We start from the raw sequence: 23,622 nt of genomic DNA, 5'->3' as shown, positions 1-23,622 counted from the left end.
TTTCCACTCCAAGCCATGGTTACAGGTTTGAAAAATGTATGCTCTCTGTTTAAATAAGGACCTGCAATTGAGTATAGGAGATAGATTCCTTAACAGATAATTTAAATTAAATAGACTGAGTACTAACAGAAGAGATTATGCAAGCACAGAGGAAAGGGTCCCATATCTGGAGTTTCAGGGCAGTACTAACTTTTTTCTTATTAGTCAAGATACATACTAACAGTTCATATCACAGGTCAGCCACTCTTTTAGACCAAAAATTCCTCTGCAGGCACATCCTGCCTGACATCCTTAAATGTGCAAGTCCTCAGCTGACCTTCTATTACAGTGACAATGCATGGAAGAATAGGTTAAGGTGGAGAGGTTCTGACCACTTCCAAATTCAGTAAACTAGGCCTTCACGTCCTCTTCCACCCCTTATTAGAAAGCAGACGGGCTGGTGTAACAGTTGATGGCATTTTATTACACAGCTGTGCATGTCTGCTAGGCCATTCAATTGGCCTTGTTAATTTAAACATCTTCCATTAACACTCTTGAATTAACAAACTCTTCCATGTGACCATACCCCCTTTTCACCAGGGCACATTATTCCATTTGAGCCATAGGTACTGGCTGCTTCTGGAGGCTGTTTTGGCACATTGGTTTCCAAAATCTGTCAGCCCAGAGAAAGTCATTACCAGAGGGCCATGGCCAATCCAAGGATATTTTTCTTCACTGAAGAATGGCAGTATATATTAAAAATCAGCAGACACAAAAAGGAGTCCAGGCAGCCTGTAGGAACAGAGAGGAGCTCGCAGCTTCCAGCAGCCAGGAAACAGGACCTCAGAGCCGTAGCCACAAGAAACTGTATTTTGCCAACAACCTGAATGAGTTTCAAAGCAGGTTCTTCCCAAGAGCCTCCAGTTCCCTGACCAGGGATCAAACCTGCACTCTCAGGACTGAAAGCTCAGAGTCTTAACCACTGGACCGTCAGGGAATTCCCCAGAATCCCCCACTTCTTACCACCTCTGCCACCCTCATCCAAGCCACCATCATCTGAGGTTTAACCACTGAGAGGGACTGGGGGTGGCAACATCCCAAAGCAAGGAGCCCACTTAGCAACCGGATCTTAGATTCTGAGTGCTAAGATATCTGGCAGAGACCACTTCATCAAATGAATCAAGTAAACAAAGTTAACATCACAAGGAATGCAACACACTGAAATTGTGCACCCCTGATATGATGCAGTAGGAAGAACACAGCATCACTTGCATGATATTCCTGCCAAAGTGCATCCTTGAGACCTGTGACTTGTGCAAATGGCACCTCCAGTGGAATCCTTTCGGACATAACTCATTTTCCATGTGGATAGGAATTATCAAAGCAAAAACTGCACTAGTAGAGTTATAGAGCCGTGTGGCTGACAGGGTTTTGGTACTCCGGCCGGGTGTCAGGTCTGAGCCTCTGAGGTAGGAGAGCCGAGTTCACGACATTGGTGCACCAGAGACCTCCCGGCCCCATGTAATACCAATCAGTGAGAGCTCTCCCAGAGATCTCCATCTCAACGTTAATACCTAGTTCCACTCAACGACCAGCAAGCTCCAGAGCTGGACACCCCATGCCAAACAACTAGCAAGACAAGAACACAACCCCACCCATTAGCAGAGAGGCAGTCTAAAATCATAGTAAGTTCACAGACACCCCAAAACACACCACCAGACGTGGTCCTGCCCACCAGAAAGACAAATCCTACCATATCCACCAGAACACAGGAACAGTCCCCTCCACCAGGAAGCTAATACAACGCACTGAACCAACCTTACACACTGGGGGCAGACATCAAAAACAACAGGAACTACGAACCTGCAGCCTGCGAAAAGGAGACGCAAAACACAGTAAGTTAAGCAAAATGAGAAAACAGAGAAATACACAGCAGATGAAGGAGAAAGGTAAAGACCCCCCAGACCAAACAATTGAAGAGGAAATAGGTAGTCTACCTGAAAAAGAATTCAGAGTAATGATAGTAAAGATGATCCAAATCTTAGAATGGAGAAAATACAAGAAATGTTAAACAAGGACCTAGAAGAACTAAAGAGCAAACAAACAATGATGAACAACACAATAAATGAAGTGAAAAGTTCTCTAGAAGTAATCAGTACCAGAATAACTGAGGCAGAAGAACGGATAAGTGACCTGGAAGATAAAATAATGGAAATAACTACTGCAGGGCAGAATAAAGAAAAATGAATGAAAAAAATTGAGGACAGTCTCAGAGACCTCTGGGACAACATTAAATGTGCACCATAATACGAATTATAAGGGTCCCAGAAGACGAAGAGAAAAAGAAAGGGACTGAGAAAGTATTTGAAGAGATGTCAGTTGAAAACTTCCCTAATATGGGAAAGGAAATAGTCATTCAAGTCCAGGAAGTGCAGAGAGTCCCATACGGGATAAATCCAAGAGGAAACATGCCAAGACACATATTATCCAAACTATCAAAAATTAAGTACAAAGAAAAAATATTAAATGCAGCAAGGGAAAAGCAACCAATAATATACAAGGGAATCCCCATAAGGTTAAGAGCTGATCTTTCAGCAGAAGCTCTGCAAGCCAGAAGGGAGTGGCAGGACAGAGTTAAAGTAATGAAAGGGAAAAACCTACAACCAAGCTTAGTCAACCCAGAAGGATCTCATTCAGATTCAACAGACAACCTTTACAGACAAGCAAGAGCTAAGAGAATTCAGCACCACCAATCCAGCTTTACAACAAATGTTAAAAGAACTTCTCTAGGCAAAAACACAAGAGAAGGAAAAGACCTACAATAACAAACCCAAAACAATTAAGAAAATGGTAACAGGAACATACATGTGAATAACTACCTTAAATGTAAATGGATTAAATGCTCCAACCAAAAGACATAGACTGGCTGAATGGACACAAACACAAGACCTGTATATATGCTGTCTACAAGAGACCCACTTCAGACCTAGGGACACATACAGACTGAAAGTGAGGGGATGGAAAAAGATAATCCATGCAAAGGGAAATCAAAAGAAGGTGGGAGTAGCAATTATCATATCAGACAAAATAGAGTTTAAAATCAAGACTATTACAAGAGACAAAGAAGGACACTACATAATGATCAAGGGATCATTCCAAGAAGAAAAAATAACAATTATAAATATTTATGCACCAAACATAGGAGCACTTCAACACATAAGGCAAATGCTAACAGCCATAAAAGGGGAAATTGACGGTAACACAATCATAGTAGGGGACTTTAACACCCCACTCTCACCAATGGACAGATCATACAAAATGAAAATACATAAGGAAAAGCAAGCTTTAAATGACACATTAAACAAGATGGACTTACTTGATATTTATAGGATATTCCATCCCAAAACAACAGAATACATTTTCTTCTCAAGTGCTCATGGAACATTCTCTAGGATAGATCATAACATGGGTCACAAATCAAGCCTTGGTAAAGTTAAAGAAATTGAAATTGTAGCAAATATCTTTTCCGAACACAATGCTATAAGACTAGATATCAATTTCAGAAAAAAAACTGTAAAAAATACAAACACATGGAAGCTAAATAATACACTACTAAACAACCAAAAGATCACTGGAGAAGTCAAAGAGGAAATCAGAAAATACGTAGAAGCAAATGACAATGAAAACACAATGACCCACAACCTATGTGATGCAGCAAAAGCAGTTCTAAGAGGGAGGTGGATAGCAATGCTAGCCTACCTAAAGAAACAAGAAACATCTCAAATACACAACCGGACCTTACACCTAAAGGAACTACAGAAAGAAGAACAAACAAAACCCAAAGTTCATACAAGGAAAGAAATCATAAAGATCAGAGCAGAAATAAATGAAATAGAAACAAAGAAAACAGTAGCAAAGATCAATAAAACTAAAAGCTGGTTCTTTGAGAAGATAAACAAAATTAATAAACCATTAGCCAGACTCATTAAGAGAAAGAGGGTGAGGACTCAAATCAATAAAATTAGGAACAAAAAGGAGAAGTAACAACTGACACTGCAGAAATACAAAGGATCATGAGAGATTACTACAAGCAACTGTATGCCAATAAAATGGACAGCCTGGAAAAAATGGACAAATTCTTAGAAAAGCACAACCTTCCGAGACTGAAGCAGGAAGAAAGAAAATATAAACGGACCAATCACAGGTACTGAAATTAAAACTGTGAAAAAATCTTCCAACAAACAGAAGCTCAAGAGCAGATGCTTCACAGGAGAATGCTCTCAAATATTTAGAGACGAGCTAACACCTATCCTTCTCAAACTCTTCCAAAATATAGTAGAGAGAGGAACACTCCAAAACTCATTCTACAAGGCCACCATCACCCCGATACCAAAAAAAGACAAAGATGTCACAAAAAACAAAAACTACAGGCTAATATCACTCATGAACATAGATACAAAAATCCTCAACAAAATACCAGCAAACGGAATCCAACAGCACATTAAAAGGAGCATACACCATGATCAAGCGGGATTTATCCCAGGAATGCAAGGATTCTTCAGTATATGCAAATCAATCAATGTGATACACCATATTAACAAATTGAAGGGTAAAAACCATATGATAATCTTAATAGATGCAGAAAAAGCTTTTGAAAAAAATGGGTATTGACCCATTTATGATGAAAACCCTCCAGAAAGTAGGCATAGAGGGAACTTACCTCAACATAATAAAGGCCATATATGACAAATCCACAGCCAACATCGTTCTCAATGGTGAAAAACTGAAACCATTTCCACTAAGATCAGGAACAAGACAAGGTTGCCCACACTCACCACTCTTATTCAACATAGTTTTGGAAGTTTTAGCTACAGCAATCAGAGAAGAAAAAGAAATAAAAGGAATCCAAGTCATAAAAGAAGAAGGAAATCTGTCACTGTTTGCAGATGACATGATACTATACATAGGGAACCCTAGGATGCTACCAGAAAACTACTACAGCTAATCAATGAATATGGTAAAGTAGCAGGATACAAAATTAATGCACAGAAATATCTTGCATTCCTATACACTTACAACGAACAATCAGAAAGAAAAATTAAGGAAACGTACCCATTCTCCATTGCAACAAAAAGAATAAAATATCTAGGAATAAACCTACCTAAGGAGACAAAAGAACTGTATGCAGGAAACTGTAAGACACTGATGAAAGAAATTAAAGATGATACAAACAGATGGAGAGGTATAACATCTTCTTGGATTGGAAGAATCAATATTGTAAAAATGACTGTACTACCTAAAACAATCTACATATTCAACACAATCCCTATGAAACTACCAGTGGCATTTTTCACAGAGCTAGAACAAAAAAATTTGCAATTTGTATAGAAACACAAAAGACCCCCAAATAGCCAAAGCAATCTTGAGAAAGAAAAATGGAGCTGGAGGAATCAGGCTCCTTCACTTCAGACTATACTACAAAGCTACAGTCATCAAGGCAGTATGGTTCTAGCACAAAAACAGAAATATAGATCAATGGAACAAGATAGAAGGCCCAGAGATAAACCCACACAGACATGGTCACCTTATCTTTGATAAAGGAGGCAAGAATATACAGTGGAGAAAAGAGAGCCTCTTCAGTAAGTGGTCCTGGGAAAACTGGACAGTTACATGTAAAAGAATGAAATTAGAACACTCCCTAACACCATACACAAAAATAAACTCAAAATGGATTAAAGGCCTAAATGTAATAGCAGACACTATAAAACTCTTAGAAGATAACATAGGCAGAACACCCTATGACATAAATCACAGCAAGATCCTTTTTGACTCACCTCCTAGAGAAAGGGAAATAAAAACGAAAATAAACAAATCAGACCTGAAGAAACTTAAAAGCTTTTGCACAGCAAAGGGAAGCATAAACAATAGAAAAAGACAGCCTTCCGAATGGGAGAAAATATTTGCAAACGAAGCAACTGACAAAGGATTAATCTCCAAAATTTACAAGTAGTTCATGCAGTACACACACACACACACACACACACACACACACACACACACACACACACACACACACATATATATGGAATCTAAAAAGGAATAGGACAGGAATAAGGACGCAGACATAGAGAATGGACTTGAGGACACGGGGATGGAGAAGGTTAAGCTGGGACGAAGTGAGAGAGTGTCATGGGCATATATATACTACCAAATGTAAATTAGATAGCTAGCTGGAAACAGCTGCACAGCATAGGGAGATCAGCTCGGTGCTTTGTTGCCACCTAGAGGGGTGGGATATGGTGGGTAGGAGGGATACACAAGAGGGAGGGGATATGGGGATATTTGTATATGTATAGCTGATTCATTTTGTTATACAGCAGAAGCTAACACACCATTGTAAAGCACTTATACTCCAATAAAGATGTTAAACAAAAAAATCAGCAATGTCGGGAAGTTTTTTTTCAACACAGGGCCTTTGCTTTAACTTGGTAGCTCCCTTTTATGGAGTGGTACCAATAGCACTGCCTTTTTAATGGTTTGGAGCCTGGTGCATGGAAATAACACATCCCAAGACATAAATAATGTTCAGGTTTGCAATTCTTCCACCTTGCAATTCAGCAAATGGCATCTGTTCACTGCACTCAAAGGGAGCAGGGATCTGATGAACCACAGCTAATGGGTAGCATGTTGACAGTTCAGTTCAGCAAGCTTGTACAAGTGCCACCCTTGGTAAGACCTGTATTAAGGTCTTACCTATATTAAGGAGGAGGGGGGCTACAGAGAAGTTATCAGACATGGTTCTTCAGCCTCCAGCGTATTCTAGTGGCTGAGACCAACACATTCACAAATCCTCTATTGCAAAACTAGTCGATGAGCAGGGATTCCAGCACAGTGCTGTGGAAACCTCAGGGTAGGAAAGAAAAGGATCCCCACTGAAGGAAGATGAGACGTGTCTTGGGAAAGGTGAAAGCTGAGATGGGGCCTGAAAGTGTACAGAAATGTGATGTGAGAGGTAAAACTATTTCAAGTAACTTAAATAATTTGAACCAAGGCCTGAAGGTCAAGGGGTTACTAAAGACTGTGGGCAAAAGATAGAAGCTTTAAAAGAGGAAGAAGTATAACAGAAGATGAGGCTGCAAGATAGAGTTTTGAATGCCTGACCAAAGAATTTGCATTTAATTCTCAATCTACTGGGAGGGCCATCAAAAAGTTCTCCATATTTTTTTTTTTTAAGGCATGCAAGTAGCATTATCAACCTGTTTGTAAACAAAGTAATAATAGCAGCATGTTTAGTGTAGATTAGAGGAAGGGGGGAAACCTAAAAGGTTGTTGACTAGTCTATTGAGGAAAGTAAATAAAAGATGCAGACATCTGATGCTAGAGTGGAATCTTCTTAGTCCGAATATCATTAAATATTCAAATAAAACTTGAATGAATACAAATTTGCAGGAAACTTTTAGAGGTAGCCCCATCTCCCTTTTCTCTTCTATTATTGCTTTATTGGTGAGCATAGGTCATAGATTATTAAAGAAAACCAGACCCCTGGATACTGGCAGCATCAGAAACATCTCCTGTTGTTCCTTATAAGAGAGGTGGAACTGGGAGAAGATATTTTAATTTTGGAGGTATAAAACCTTTATTCAGAAGAAACATTCTTCTTCTCTGGGTCAGGATAGGTACCAAACATGCCTTTCCTGACTCCCATGGCAAGGCAAATGACTTTTGCTCTATAAAATCTCCTGATCACTTGCTATCCAGAGGATGGTACATGGACAAACAGCATCCTTCCTACCTGGGAGGTTATTAAAAATACAGAATCTCAGTCTGTACCTACTTAATCAGTGTTTGCATTTTAACAAGGTTTCTGGGTGATTTCTATGCATATTAAATTTGAGAAGCACCAGCCTGTTTTTTTTTTTTTTCAGCTAAAAGTTCTCCTACTTTTCTATATTACTTCCGGATTTAGGGCTCATGCATATGGAAAAAGCAGGGTTGGGTGGAGGAGAGGAATCCTGGTAGCCATAACCCAGTCTAGTTCTCCATTCAAGACAAAAACATATAGAGTTTAAGGCAGTGCCTGACACAGAAGGGCTTTGTAAAACATAGCTACTGTTATGGTGGCTCTTTTTGCCTATTATTATTTTTTTTCAGTTGGTTTCTCTTACCTGGACCATTATTTTAATTGCTTCAGCCTCTCCAATCACAAGAAATCATAAGAAACACTTCACAGAGCTAAACTGGCAGAAAGGGCTACCAGTTCACCCTGCTCCCATACAGAGACAATAAATACTAAGTTTTGCATTGAAATCCAAATAAAGAAATGATCTTTAAGGTACAATATCTAACATTTGCTTGATTATGATCAATTTCCTGTTCTCTTACATCATACAATTTGAATTTGAAAACAGTAATAGCACAAAAAGATAGATTATCTTTGATGTGGGACGAATTCTGAGCCATGACTTGACGGTGTCCTCACTAAGATGCCACTAGGTAATCAAGTCTGACCCATCCTAGGCCAATTGTTTGGGGCTGCTTGAGGCCTAGAAATGATTTGACAGCAGAACATTTGTGTCTAGCAGTCCATCTTAAAGAGCAGAGTGAAGAATAAGACAATTCAGGAGTCAGAGCAATCCCTCAGAGTGTCTTTGGAACACTTTCATTGCTGAATTTAAAGAGTCGTGGCTGACAAGTGAGTTTCTCTCTCTCCCTCTTGAAAAATCCCTGTAACTTTAATTAGCATTGACTGTACTCAGTCTTGCACCTTTGCACTTACATACAGGCCTCTTCATGGAGTGGAGTCCATTCTGATTGTGGAGGCTTCTAATTGTGGTCACTGAGTTAGTCATGAAAAAAATGTTTGCATTCTTGTTCTTGTAAATGGCAGTACAGTTGACCATTGAACAATGTAGCTGTTAGGGGCCCAACCATCGACACAGTCGAAAATCCCCTTCTAATTTATAGTCAGCTCTCCATACCCACGTTTTTCTGCATCCACAGTTCCACATCCATGGAGTCAACCAACCGTGGATCGTGTAGTACTGTAGTATTTCCTATTGAAAAAAATCCTTGTATAAGTGGGCCCATGCAGTTCAAACCATGTTGTTTAAAGGTCAGTTATACTATGTTACTATTGCTATGTTGATACAATGGGAGACAGAAAATGGATAACTACCAGAGAACATTTAACAGTCCAATTGAGGAGCAAAGTGTAAATAAGTAACAGGAGAATAATAAGTCACTTTAATTTTCCACTAGGAAAAAATATGGTAGCATTGATAATTCAGTTAATTCTTCTAAATGTTCTCATCAGCCTCCCCTATTTAGTATCTTGTTACAGGTTCATATTTTTTGCATAGTAGTATCCTTCTAAAATGTAACATTTACTTAGTAGATAACAAAACAAACGTAAACTATCAGTAAAGTGAGAAAAAAACTTGTTTAAATGCCATGTTATGTAATAAGATACATAAGAGTTGTGAGAATCTGTTCAGTTATTACGTAAATGATTTTAAAGTGGCATTTTTGCTCCTTAAATCTCATATAGTACAGGTATTTACCAATATCTATCATTTGTGTCTTATACAGATTTATAAATTTACATATTTATCCTTCCTGATCAGGGTTTTGTAACATTTCATGCAGTTTTAATTTCTCCAGGTAAATTCCAATAAATTTGTGTTTTGGTTTATTCATAGGCCAATTGAATTGATGTGGATTATGTTTTTAATGATAACAATACAATATAATTTAATCACTCAGTTTCTGGAATCCCATGAATAAAATATAAAAGATGAATTTATTTTGCAAGACATTAATGAGGAGCTTCAGTGCATCTCCTCCTTCTGATACCTTTTAAAAGATATCTGATTTTTTACTCATTATTATTATGACAGATGTAAAGTCAGGTCATATGTATTTGCATATATTTTATTTTTTAATTACATTGTGAGACCACTAAATATTCCTTGAGAGAAAATTCAAAGAAAAGAAGAAAACTAGGTCTGCTTTCAGCTAATCCTGCACAGTATATTGAGCTGGCTTTTGAACTTGACCACCCTGGCACTGTTATGGATTGTTGGTCTTTCATCTACAGAAATTGATGATGCAAGAGCATATACTTGCTTTCCATTTGCAACATTCTATCCTTGGTTAACCCAAAAGGAAGTCAAGAAGACTGAGGTTTTTAAAACCAGCAGTAGCCAAGGAGCATATACAATATCCTGCTCCATTGTGTCAGATTCCACAATCATAGGCATCAAAATAACCTTCTAATGTGTTTTTTTTTTAATTGGAGTATAATTGCTTTACAGTGTTGTGTTAGTTTCTGCTGCACAGCGAAGTGAATCAGCCATATGCATACACATATCCCCTCCCTCTTGGAACTCCCTCCCTCACCCCCATCCCACCCAACTAGGCCATCACAGAGCACCCAGCTGACCTCCCTGTACAGCAGGTCCCCACTAGCTATCTATTTAACACACGGTAGTGTATTTATGTCAAACCTAATCTCCCAATTCATCCCACCCTCCCCTTCTGCCCCTCTGTGTCCACACGTCCATTCTCTACGTCTGCCTTTCTATTCCTGCCCTGCAAATAAGGTTCATCTGTACCATTTTTCTAGATTCCACATATATGCATTAACATACTATATCTGTTTTTCCCTTTCTGACTTACTTCACTCTGTATGACAGACCCTGGGTCCATCTACATCTCAACAAATGACCCCATTTCATTTTTTTATGGCTGAGTAATATTCCATACACACACATATATATATATATATATATATACCTTCTTTTTTAATATATTCTTTTCCATTACAGTTTATCATATGTTGTGGCACATGGGCTTATTTGCTCCATGGCATGTGGGATCTTCCCGCAGGGATCGAACCCATGTGCCCAGCATCAGCAGGCAGATTCTTTTTGTTTCGTTTTGTTTGTTTTCTTAATTTTTTTATTGAAGTACAGTTTATTTACAATGTTAGTTTCTGCTATACAGCAAAGTGATTCAGTTACACACACACACACACATATATATATATATATATACCTTCTTTTTTAATATATTCTTTTCCATTACAGTTTATCATAGGATTTTTTTAACATCTTTATTGGAATATAATTGCTTTACAATGGTGTGTTAGTTTCTGCTTTATAACAAAGTGAATCAGCTATACATATACATATACATATATCCCCATATCTCTTCCCTCTTGCATCTCCCTCCCTTCCACCCTCCCTATCCCACCCCTCTAGGTGGTCACAAAGCACCGAGCTGATCTCCCTGTGCTATGCAGCTGCTTTCCACTAGCTATCGGTTTTACACTTGGTAGTCCATATATGTCCATCCCAGTCTCTCACTTTGTCCCAGCTTACCCCTCCCCCTCCCCATGTGGTCAACTCCATTCTCTAGTAGGTCTGCATCTTTATTGTAAGATTTTTTGTTCTAGTTCTGTAAAAAATGCCATTGGTAATTTGATAGGGATTGCATTGAATCTGTAGGTTGCTTTGGGTAGTAGAGTCATTTTCACAATGTTGATTCTTCCAATCCAAGAACATAGTATATCTCTCCATCTATTTGTATCATCTTTAATTTCTTTCCTCAGTGTTTTATAGTTTCCTGCATACAGGTCTTTTGTCTCCTTAGGTAGGTTTATTCCTAGGTGTTTTATTCTTTTTGTTGCAATGGTAAATAATTCTTATTTAAAGAGAAGGTATTAGCTAACCTTTTTGAGCACTATCTACCAGTTACTTTTCTGAAGTATTTTACAAGGAACAACTTATTTTTCTGGCATAACTGCTCTGTGAAGTAGCTGTTACTATTATTATCCTAATTTTCAGATGAGAAAATGGAGGACAGAGAGGCTAGGTAGCTTGCCCAACTAATACATAAGGAAAAATATATAATGAAGGATTTTTGGATTATTCTCAAGGGTTATGTTATCATTGGGTGAATTTTTTTGAATTCACTCAGAAGATATATATTTAATGCCGACTATGTGCCAGGTACTGTGCTAGGAGCAAGAGACAGAGATATTAACATGATGAATACCTTCACATTGCCAAGCATCTGGATAAACAACCATTGTCCAAATCCACATGTATATTAAATAATTGTTGTATTAATTCAGTAATTTATCCCAAGTACCTCTTCTCTGCCAGGTATTGTCTAGCAAGCACTGTGTCAAATATCTGGCTTTTTGACAGAAGTCTGTATTTTATTATAATGTTTCTACCTATTAAATACCCATTAGGCATCTCCTCTACAGCTGTATTGAAATGCCATTGATATTCCCATGCCTCTGCTTACAGAGAGCTTCTGTTACAAGATTTGTAGTGATGAATAAAAGAAGCTAAATACTGAGGAAAGGAAGCTGGAGGACCAGAAACACACCCTTCACTAGTTTATACTTAGTCCTCTATTGGCAGTAGTGAGTTGACTTTTCCCTTGTTCTCTTCTTTCAAAGATGGCTGCATTCTAGAAAACTGTTGCCTCCTTGTTTCATAAATACCTTTTTTTGTTTATACACAGATTCAATTTTACAATACATTTCTAAATATCTAGCTTGATTCTAGGAGAAAGTTGACCCTCTTTTTTATTTTAAACTGTTTTATGAATGGTGGGGTTGTCATTGACTCTAAACAATTTCATAACTGAGAGATGTGTACAGATAACCAATGACAAATGCGACTTAATTTGAGTTGACGTTCTGGACTCTGAGAGTTCCCATGGCCACATTAAGAAAGTTGCCATCTTAGAAAAAGGGCAGTTATACTTTGGGACAGACACCTGAGTTCTTAGGTTTAGGTAGCGAATATTAATGGAGTAGATTAATAAGGAGTGAGAGCTCTTATCTGAGAATCAGCTTGCTGTGTCATTCACTTAACAGGTGGGGTTTCCTTTAAAGCCAAGAGTAATTTACTTTTAAATCTAGTTTTCTATGAAGAAAGACATTCTCTAGCAAAACAAAGGCTCTAAGTGAGATCATGCTAATAAAAATGTTGGCGTTCTATAATCTATTTAAACTCCACCATCTCTATTACAATTTATGATGTTTGCAAATAAATAACCCTTTTGAAAATCATTAGCTATTATCCAAAAGCCTATTGTTAGGGAACTGCAAGTTCAAGTTTTCAAAAACTCTTCCAAAAAATCTGTATATCTATTATCAGATAAAGATGGCTACTCTTTTGAATAAAGAAGACTTCAGATTTCTAGAAAAGTTAAGACAACGCCTGAGCTATGCTATGGTTGATATAGATTCTCAAATTGAGGGTAGTGTAGTTCTTTGAAAAATAATTTGCTTCCACTTTTTTGGAGATATGACTTTCTCTCTTTGGAAGAAATGTGGTTTTTTGGAAATCATAAGAGCTAAGAATCAAAGAATTGATGTTCAAATCCTCAGTGTTAAACTAACTAGTTACATGTCAAAAGACAGAAACTTAAGCAGTTTTCTCATTGGTTTTATTGCTTTTGAAATTGGAGGAGATTCTCTGTGCTGCCTGCCTCCTAGACTCGTAAAGATTCAGCTATCTGGGTGCAAATGTTCTTTGAAGAGATAAATGTGATATACAAATATAACGAATGCTTTTGGGGGGATTTGTGGGGGATGCGTGAGTTTGTAAAATATTGGTATTCACTGGATTTCATTGCATGCTTCCCTGTACAGCATTGTTTGCAATATAATATGTGTTTATTCACTGCAGTTATATGTGTGCTTACTAATTAGAATACGTGTGTTTGTCCCACTCTACCCCATGGATTGAAAGGATCATTATAAAAGAGGTCATGTTTTTATTGTGCAGAGTCCTATCCCCAGCAACTGCACTGACAAGCATAGTAGGTGCTCAATAAGTAATTGTTGGATGAATGGAGCCAGACCCCCTAAATGCACTGTGCATTTGCGGTGTACACTCTACATTTGTACTTACTCCTTAAAGCTGCTGGAAATTATATGTTGTTTTGAATTTTTAGGGCATTTTTGGGGGGTTTAGATACGCTGCAAAATCAAATTTGGAGATCATGTCTATGAATGTTAAAAAATTAATGACTCACTTCTTCATAATCACTTCTCTTCCGACTTAAAATCCAAATATTTTGTAATTCAGGTATTTTGTATTGGCAGGGGGAGGGTTTGGTACCATTTAATACTGTACTGATAACTTAAATGATTTTTCTCTTCTTTTGTCTTCTCTTAGAGTACAATCCAGGGTTATGTGATAATGTGATGCTGTTTGAGAGAATGAGGTTCATAATCAGATAAACCTAGGTTCAAGTCCCAACGATACCACTTCCTAGTTACAAGACTTAATAAAAGCTGTTAATTTCTCTAAGCCTTTGTTGCCTCATGTGAGCCTAATTATACTTCCCCAATGGGATTATTGTGAGGATTAAAGATAGTAATATACTTAAGGTGCTTGGCGTGATACCTAACACATAATAACCTTTAGCTGTAGCTATTATCGTTTATACAGTTCATTTCCTAAACAGTTATCTTTTTCTATTTTGTTTGTCTTTTTTTTGTGTATCTGTATATGTGTTTGTGTGTTTCCTTTTACAGATGGATATACAACTGATGACATTGAGTTTTACTGGCGTGGGGATGATAATGCAGTAACAGGAGTAACCAAGATTGAACTTCCACAGTTCTCTATTGTAGATTATAAACTTATCACCAAGAAGGTTGTTTTTTCCACAGGTTTGTATCAGGGCAAATAGTTAAGAGAAAAGGGGCTTTATTATATTTTGCCAAAAAGGTTCACTTATATCAGGATCAGGTCCCAGGGAAGGATGGGGACTCTGGAAGACTTAGATCTGCTGAAAATGCTCAGTTCCCCAGCAAGCCCATTTGGAACCCATCCATTTACTTTCAAGAAGGCACCCCCAGCAAAGCAAATGTCTCTCATGCACAATCATAATTCCTTGAAACATACTGAGGACAGCCAGGTCATAGTTCACTCAAGTCTGACCACAGTGAAATTCTCTAAACACAGTAGGGTGGGAGGACTTCACATTTTTCTCAAAGGGTAGGACTTTCTTTACGTAGCCTTACCTACTGTTTTGGAGCTAAAATCTTTTCCAGATGTTGAGATTATCCTGATACATTTACCATTCTTATTCTTCCAGTATTGAGGTCAGACTTGTTTTCATCAGCACAGATTTTTAACAAAAAAGCCCAGGAATGCAGTAATTTGCTCCATACTCATTAAAAGAAGAATAAGTCCACAGGAATATCCCTCTTTATATTTGTCTTATTGAAATGAATTCCCCAAGCACAGAAATAGCTAATACAGTAACTGTAGATTTTGAATTGTCTGCTAAGGACTCAGGCACTTCCTGTCCCTGAAAACTACTTCAAGCAAGAATACAAAATAGCCTCCAGCTTTGCAAAAGAAACAACAGAAACTTTTCTTAGGTTTGAGGTTCTTTGAACCCCTGAGACACTATAGAAATGAGTTTCTACTTAAAATATTTTTACTTTAATATTAATATACTTGCTTCAGTCCAAGAGGGCTAGACAAGGCTTTCAGTTAGTAAGAATATCCCCCCCCGCACACACACATACACACACACACACACACACACTCACACCATTTATCAGTGTGACTCTTTTAGGTTGTAAGACTGTATTCCGTTACATATCTCATTTAAAATGTAATTCCCCAGGTCCCCACCATCAAAAGACCCAGCTTCAAGAATCTTATCCTTAGTTATATCTCCCACAAACATTGCTCAGGAAAAGTGACTCTCCACCTTTTGGTGGGTCAGGAATCCTTTGAAAACTTTGATGGAAGCAATGAAATTAGAAAAATTACTGCATACACATGAAAACCTTCACAAAATTTCAGGGATTTGCTGCACTAACTGCAGCCTTGCCACTGATCCTCGCCTTAAAATGCATCCTGGGGCTTCTGAAGAGATTTCTTTCCCTATAATCAGAGTGTGCAGCCTTATTCTTATATACATAAATGTACAGGATGGACTTGCTGAGAAACAGTTAAAGGGGGAACAAAGGGACTGTCTCAAATTGTCTTGTCATCACAGTTGCAGAGAATGAGAACCTTTGATTCAGTGTAGGAGGCTGAGGAGGGAAGAGCTGGAATTCTTTCAATTACTGATGAGTGTGGAATATATTTAACACTGAGTAAGTCCTGCTAATTAAAAGCCCTGTTTTCTCAGACCACTTTTGCAGAAGAAAGTGCCCTTCACCAGGAGCTAAAATTGAGTTTAGGAAAGATATACAAACTGTTTATGGGCCTTTAAAGAAAAGTATCCTATAAATATTGATGGATAACGATGATGTTTTAAAATTGTCTTTCTAGGTTCCTATCCCAGGTTGTCCCTCAGCTTTAAGCTTAAGAGAAACATTGGTTACTTTATCCTGCAAACATACATGCCATCTATCTTGATCACTATCCTCTCCTGGGTCTCCTTCTGGATTAATTACGATGCTTCAGCTGCAAGAGTGGCATTAGGTAGGCATCAATCTGACTGCTTGTGGAGTGTGCCTGTGTGTGCGCCTGAGTACACGTGCACTTTCCTTACCCTCGAGTTTGCGATGCGTGATGAGACCGGACTGCGCACATTATAAGAATTTGGCTATGAGACGTTGGGTGATCTGATTCAGCGTTAAATCAGTTAAACACAAATTAAAACTCTTTCATGTCAAAATTAGTTAACTATGTAGCTGTCGGTAATGAAATTAGTCCCATCAGCTTGATATTTTTATTGAAGCATAGTTCATGTAATATTGCTAGATAATTGTTGTTTTTATCTGTGTTTCCTTACCTGGGAAGAGCTCTCTTCCATCTTTTTTTTTTTATTTTATTCTGAACAAGAAACAGAGAAATGAAATGTGCAGCTAATCAATGAGCAGAAAATTCTGAAGTCTTAACTAAGATTTTGGGATAGCATGGCAAAGGGCAGGAGACAACAAAGTAAGAATATTGGGAAATCATGCCATCACTTATCTTATGCGTGATGTTTTTCCATCATAACACCAGAGAAAGAGAATAAATTGTATTTCATGAACATTTTTATGTTGCTGACTCCAGATATAGTAAATGTATGACCTTTTATGCAATCTTTATTATTCTGAGTTTTGACTAATCCCTTTAAATTTTGAGTTAAGTGCTTCACCAGTATATCTCAATTAAATCATTAATTCCTTAACAAAGTCATTATTCATACAACAAAAATTTTTTGAGCACCTACTATGTGTCAAACATACTGGGCACTGGAGATAAAGCCAGTGTCCTTCTGGAAGTTACGTTCTAGCAATAAAAGGTAAAAAAGTAAATTTATTTTGCATTTAACATGCAAATTATATAATATGGTAAACCTGTAGAGTGGAAATAAGCAAGGTAAGGGGGTGGGTATTCTAGGGGTACAGTTTAGAACAATCAGGGTAGACTTCATTGATTGCCAGTGGATAAAGACTTGAAGAAGATTGAGTCACATAAATGTCTGGATGAGAATATTCCAGCTTGATGAAAAGGCCCTCAGGTAGAAACATGCCAAGCAAGTGAGCAAGGTGGCCTGTAAGGCAGATGCAGAGTGAGTTCAGGAGTAGAGATAATGTCAGGGAGAGGGGACTAAAAGATGATGAAATGGTCCAGGGGCCATACTAAAAGTTTTGCTTTTATTCTGAGTGAAATTAGAGCAACACTGAGCAAAGAACTGACATGATTTCAGATACAAAGGGATAACTTTGGCTGCTGTGTTGAGATTAGATTGTGGTGGTTCAGGGATGGAAGGAGAATTAATTACCTCCTGGACTGAGTCAAGTCCCTGTGATATATTCTCTTAAAATACTATAGACCAACCTTGGAGACCAGGCGCAGTTATAATTTATATTTATTTGGTTTGTGATGTTCATTTTCCTCATGGTACTGAAGATACCTTGGAGGAAGGTCCATATCTAATTTTGCTTCCATTATATTTGTAGTGTCTCACACAGTGAATGGTGTCCAGTAAATAGCTGCTGAATAAAGTAATGAACGGAATTTGTAAATATGCTGTTATTCCAAAATGAAAATCTGTTATCAATTTGATGCCTATTATAGGACTAATACATAAGTTATTTACTTTTTGAAAGAAAATTGTCAAATGTCTTTTATGTGAGCAGTTTATTACTAGGTCAGAAACACCTTAACATGGGATTTAGATAAATAGTAAAATCAGTGTTGTCTGTTTTATAATATAAATGTAATATTCATGTCATCCAAGATAAGCTCTAGATGAAATAATGAAGAGAAAAGTAAAATTGGAAAATGTGTCAAAATGACTAACATAGAAAAGATGTGAGAACTATAAAATACCTAGATCTAAAGTATAACCATATTTTTTTGGCCATGCTCAGAATTGGATGCTCAAATTTATTTTTTCTGTATCTGTTTCATGAGCATATAGAAAAGCAAGGCAAAAATTATGATCTTATTAGAGAGAAAAAATTAAATCAGAAAACATATGTTCCTGAAAAATAGAATTGAAAATTAACTTTTGGTCTGTGTTATTGGATAGTGTTTAAGGGCACAGGTTTCTGAGTCAGAGACACCCCAGTTCAAATTTTGACTCTGCAGCTTCCCATCTGTGTGATCTTGACCTCGGAGCTCTGTTTTCACATCACTCTTTTCCTACAAAGCTGGACCTTTGTAGGAAACTCAGGGCTCTGGACTCCCACTGCTTTTACCCAGCGTATCTCTGTCTATCCCTCCAATTGCAGCTTTGGGGAAACTACTCCCCACTGTTGGAGATGTTCCCTCAGCTGGACTAATAGTAATAACCTGACATAGTGTGGCGTTTCCCATAGAGTCTTGTAATACTTCTATATTATTTATCTGTGCATTATGTGCCTACATTCCCAACCCAGAAACACGAAGGCTAGACAGCTGCTTCTCTGTTACTCTCCACCTCTAGTTTCCATATTTTTTGCAATCATTGTTCATATCATCTGTTTAATGCATTCATTGAGTTCAGTACTTTTACAATGATTTTAATTTATTTCCCCTTCATCACTTACTTATTCTGAAAAACTCTCAGCTGGTATTCTGCTTCCTGTCTTGCATGCTTACCCTCATGAGAGTCCTAAACACAGTTTGTCCCTGATACCTCCCTACTGGAAGCTGGTCAGTGGCCTCACATTGCCTTCAATTTTAAGTTCAAGTTCTGCATTAGGTTCTGTGTATGTAACTTTCCATTATGCAGCCCTTATTCTCCACTTTCCTCATCATCCTTCCCATCATATCCTATAATGTACCCACGTTGAGTTTCTTGAGATTCTTTTGATGGGCTGTGTACTTTCACCCCCACAAAGCACCCCTTTAAAAAAACTCGGGCTTCCCTGGTGGCACAGTGGTTAAGAATCCGCCTGCCAATGAAGGGGACACAGGTTCGAGCCCTGGTCCGGGAAGATCCCACAAGCCCGTGCGCCACAATTACTGAGCCTGCGCTCTAGAGCCCGCGAGGCACAACTACTTAAGCCCGTGGGCCTAGAGCCCATGCTCCGCAACAAGAGAAGCCACCACAATGAGAAGCCCGTACACGGCAACAGAGAAGCACCTGCTCGCCACAACTAGAGAAAGCCCGTGCATAGCAACAAAGACCGAACACAGCAAAAAATAATAAATAAATAAATTTATTTTTAAAAAAAATAAATAAATAGACTCTCTCCACCACCAATGCCCTTAGGTCTACTATCACTTTTGACCTCCAGGTTTTGTTTGCCTGGGTAACTCCCACTCATTCTTTGGGACTCAGCTCTGAAGTCTATATTTCCTGATCTCTTCCCTGCCACATCATGGGCTAAACTAGGATCTTCTCCATATTCTCAACTTTTACCTTACACACATGTCTATCATAGCATTTAATTCACATCTCTAGCCCCCCACTAGATACATAACTATAAATATGAAAATGAAATTAAAGGAAATGCCCCCCAAATGATTAATGTTTACTATAAATTAATGATTTATGTATATTGCCAGGGCCTATCACAGGGCTGCTGTATGATAAGTGCCTGGTATATATTTTGCAGTATCTATAAACAAGTAAAAGAATACAGTTAACCTTTCCAGCTATGATGAAAGCAGAAAGGAAATACAAACATTATTACTCTAACTCTCTCATTTTTTACAGGAATTACAACTGTGCTAACAATGACCACTATCAATACCCACCTCCGGGAAACTCTCCCTAAAATCCCTTATGTGAAGGCCATTGACATGTACCTGATGGGGTGCTTTGTCTTTGTTTTCATGGCCCTTCTGGAATATGCTTTGGTCAACTACATCTTTTTTGGGAGGGGACCTCAACGCCAAAAGAAAGCAGCTGAAAAGGCTGCCAGCGCCAACAATGAGAAGATGCGTCTGGATGTCAACAAGGTAAGTTCAAAGGGCAAAGCCCTCCTTGCTTCTTAAACTCATAGAAGAATGCCTGCAATATAGGTTCATGGCCTTGTTAACAAATGAGAAAACCAAAGCCCAGGGAAGAGATAATTAGTGATGGAGGCACAATTAGGGCCCAGATTTATGGTACAACATTTAGATGCCCTTTACCTTAACACTAGGGTGGCCCAAACCATAGTCATCTGAGAACCACCTTTGTGACTTATTCCATATATGAGTATAATATGTACTATTATTTACTTTATGTTTATTTAAATTTACTCACTTTATTTAAATTTATTTTTAAAAAGGAAATTTCATATCACTTAAATCAGTATTACTTGCTGGAAGATAATCTTAAGTATAATAAAAATGAAACTATGTTATTAAATTCTAGGTTATACTAGATAAAGGCCCTAGGCCTGAGCTCTGCATTCCCATTGATTTAAAAAGGAAATAAGCATGTGCAGACAGGTGCTAAAGACCCACCAGCAACAACCTGAGACTTTGTTCTTGAAGTCATCAGATGGATAGAAAAAGAAGTGGAAGGGAAAAAATGAATAACTTTCTTTTTAAGTGACAGATAATTATTTAATGCCTTGCACATGTACTACTTAAAATCCTTGAAGCATTTGAGTACAGGAGGCTACCATGTTGCTTAAGTCAGGCATAGCCAAAGAAAAATTCCTACACAGTTGTAAATCCAATTTATTCTTGAAGGCAGTTCCCAATTTTGGGTGCACAATTAAATGACTAGGAAAGCATTAAAAAATACTGAAGCCTGGGTTTCATCCCCAGAAATTCTGATTTGATTGTCCTGGGGTATGCCTGGGCATCATAATTTTTTTTAATTCTCCAAATATTATTCTTATTTGCATTCAAGATTTAGAATCTCAATTTTGAGGCTTTCGACAATAGTTCCAATAGATCTAGCCATCTTTACTCCCAAAATGTGACTTCACCTGGCTTCCTGTTATATAACTTTCTGCACTGAACAGAATATTTACATATGCATTTTCCCATAGTGCAAATTTAGGCGCTTCAAAACAGACAAAAAAAACAAGGACTTATTTTAATATCTGCCATAAATAGCGCTTATAAAGTAGTGCATAATGTTGGATTTGGTAAATAGTTCATAGTGATGGAACTAGGAAAATAGTAATACTTTTAAGCTATCTGGGATTTTTAACCATCCAATAATTATTGAATTTACATTTTAATATTTCTAACTTCAATTTAATTCCAAGGGTAGCACACCATAAATAATGATATCAAATATCATTATGATATTCATAATGATGCAAATTTTAGGAATGGCCCTTATAAGCCAGTGAACCACAGGGTCTAGGAAGTTGTCAATCTCTTTTCAGTGCTCCAGGTCTCACTTATTGGAATCTGTTAATAGATTCCAAGGTAGCATTTATGACTCTCTCGGGCTGTCAAATAGAGAATGCTTTTTAAACCCATTTTACAATTTTCCTGATAGAGTACCTTTAGTAAAGAAAATGAACAAATAAAACAATCTCCTAGGACAGCAGTTTGAAATGAGTCTCAATAAATTGCCTAAAGCAAAGCTGGCTTAACATCTGATCTCTCTTCACTTTCACCTACCCTATTTTTTCATACCAATTTGCATTTACATAATCAATTTAAGTACCAGAGAGTGGCAGTTTTGTAGCAGACTGAACCTGGAGAGCTTCAGGTAGTTTTAAACTCAATGTACTGAGATGGAGGTAGGGAATGGTTCACTGGGCAGGTACCCCATAGTGATGCAAAACCCATCCATCCTCTTGGCTGAAGTTGGATCCACAATTCAGAGCATAGAATGAGAGAACAAAGAAGATACCAGAATGCTTCTAAGTACAGTGGTTCTCAAATCTCAGGCCGTTTTGCCACCACGCCCCCCCACCCCCGTCTGAGGATCATTGACAATGTCTGTAGATGTTTTGGATTATCAAAACCAGGAGGAGGGGATTGCCACTGGTATCTAGTGGGTAGAGGCCAGCCGTGCCGCTAAACATCCTACAGTGCATTGGACAGCCTCCCCATAACAATTATCCAGCCCAACACGTCAGTACTGCTGAGATTAAAAAGCTCTACGCTAGTCCAATCCTCCGGTTTCAAACTTGAGAAAAATGTAAGCTACGTGTCCTCTTCTTAAAACTCTTTAGCACAAGTGGAGCCTCTTCTTTCTTTGATCAGTGTGCAATAACATCATGGTATCAGGAGTTATCATTTAGCACAGTAGTTCTGAATAGATATTTTAGAGTCAGTCAGGTTTGGTATTTACCCTCCATTTAGTAGTTGTGTGATAATGGGGAAAAAAAGCCTTTCTGACCCTTTAGTTTCCTCATCTGTAAAATGGAGTTAATTCCTCTCATAAGTTATGAAGTTATGATAAAGTGTAGAAGATAGCATAGTCCCCAGTATATGATAAGCACTAGGTAAGTGATAAATATTAACAAAATATTATAAACGATAAACATTATTACTTTTCAAAATAAAATTTACAGTCTCCAGACCTATTGGCAATACTTGCTTGTGCGTTCTACATGCTCTAGTATGTAGGATGCAGTCCTATCCCTAAAAAAATATTACCTACAGAGGAATGTTTCACTTTGGAAGTTTTAAAGTCAAAGCAACGAAATCATTTTTCAACAGGTATTAGCTGTAAAATCAATAGCAAGCCAACTACAAACTTGATCAATTATTTCTTAGGCCAGAATACTTACAGCCATGTTGATTAGATTTTTTAAAGGTAGCCATCTAACATTCCAGGCTCCCCCTTTTTTTTTTTTCTTTTTTTAACACAGCATGAAGGGTTAGAGGAGACCCACAGAGGTCTCTGATTGCACAATGCTTTCTTTTGTGTCGGCATCATGAATAATGTCACTCTATTTCTTATCAAGAATGTTCCTTCTTTTTAACTGTAATTCTACAGTTTTTTTTTTAAAAGATCAGGCACATATAATCAACTAAGTATTGTTGGATGCTCCAGAGCAATCAGTCACTAGGAGAGGGATTGACTTTTTCTGGTTCCGTTGATGGTTTCCTAGAGACAGAAGCAGCATGTCATATGGTCTAAAGTGATTTTTAAACTGTTCTCTGTCCTGAGGGCAGGAGGGATGAAAATGGGAAGCCCAGCCAGGTGGGAGCCCACTGTCACTCAAAGGCATGCTTCCACATTTTTCTAATCTCTTCCCTGTATGAAGTTTCCTGTAAGTTCTTATTTTAACAAGAGTTATCTGCAGCT

At 37.8% G+C, this 23,622-nt stretch overlaps 1 protein-coding gene across 3 annotated transcripts in view; it reads left to right on the top strand.

The window, feature by feature from the left end:
* Window positions 1-23,622, top strand: part of GABRB2 (gamma-aminobutyric acid type A receptor subunit beta2) — a 283,903-nt gene that overhangs the window by 208,282 nt on the left and 51,999 nt on the right. For all 3 annotated transcript variants that reach the window (XM_024750626.1, XM_024750628.1, XM_024750625.1), the window contains exons 6-8: window positions 14,546-14,683; window positions 16,308-16,460; window positions 20,122-20,366. In XM_024750626.1, the coding sequence (XP_024606394.1) occupies window positions 14,546-14,683; window positions 16,308-16,460; window positions 20,122-20,366 (536 nt within the window). The remainder of the gene's footprint in view (window positions 1-14,545; window positions 14,684-16,307; window positions 16,461-20,121; window positions 20,367-23,622) is intronic.

This window comes from Neophocaena asiaeorientalis, unplaced genomic scaffold, assembly GCF_003031525.2.
Source record: "Neophocaena asiaeorientalis asiaeorientalis breed wild unplaced genomic scaffold, Neophocaena_asiaeorientalis_V1.1 scaffold527, whole genome shotgun sequence".
In the NCBI taxonomy this organism is placed as follows: Eukaryota; Metazoa; Chordata; class Mammalia; order Artiodactyla; family Phocoenidae; genus Neophocaena; species Neophocaena asiaeorientalis.
Note: the sequence above shows the minus strand (reverse complement) of the source record. Positions and strands in the feature narration are given on the sequence as shown.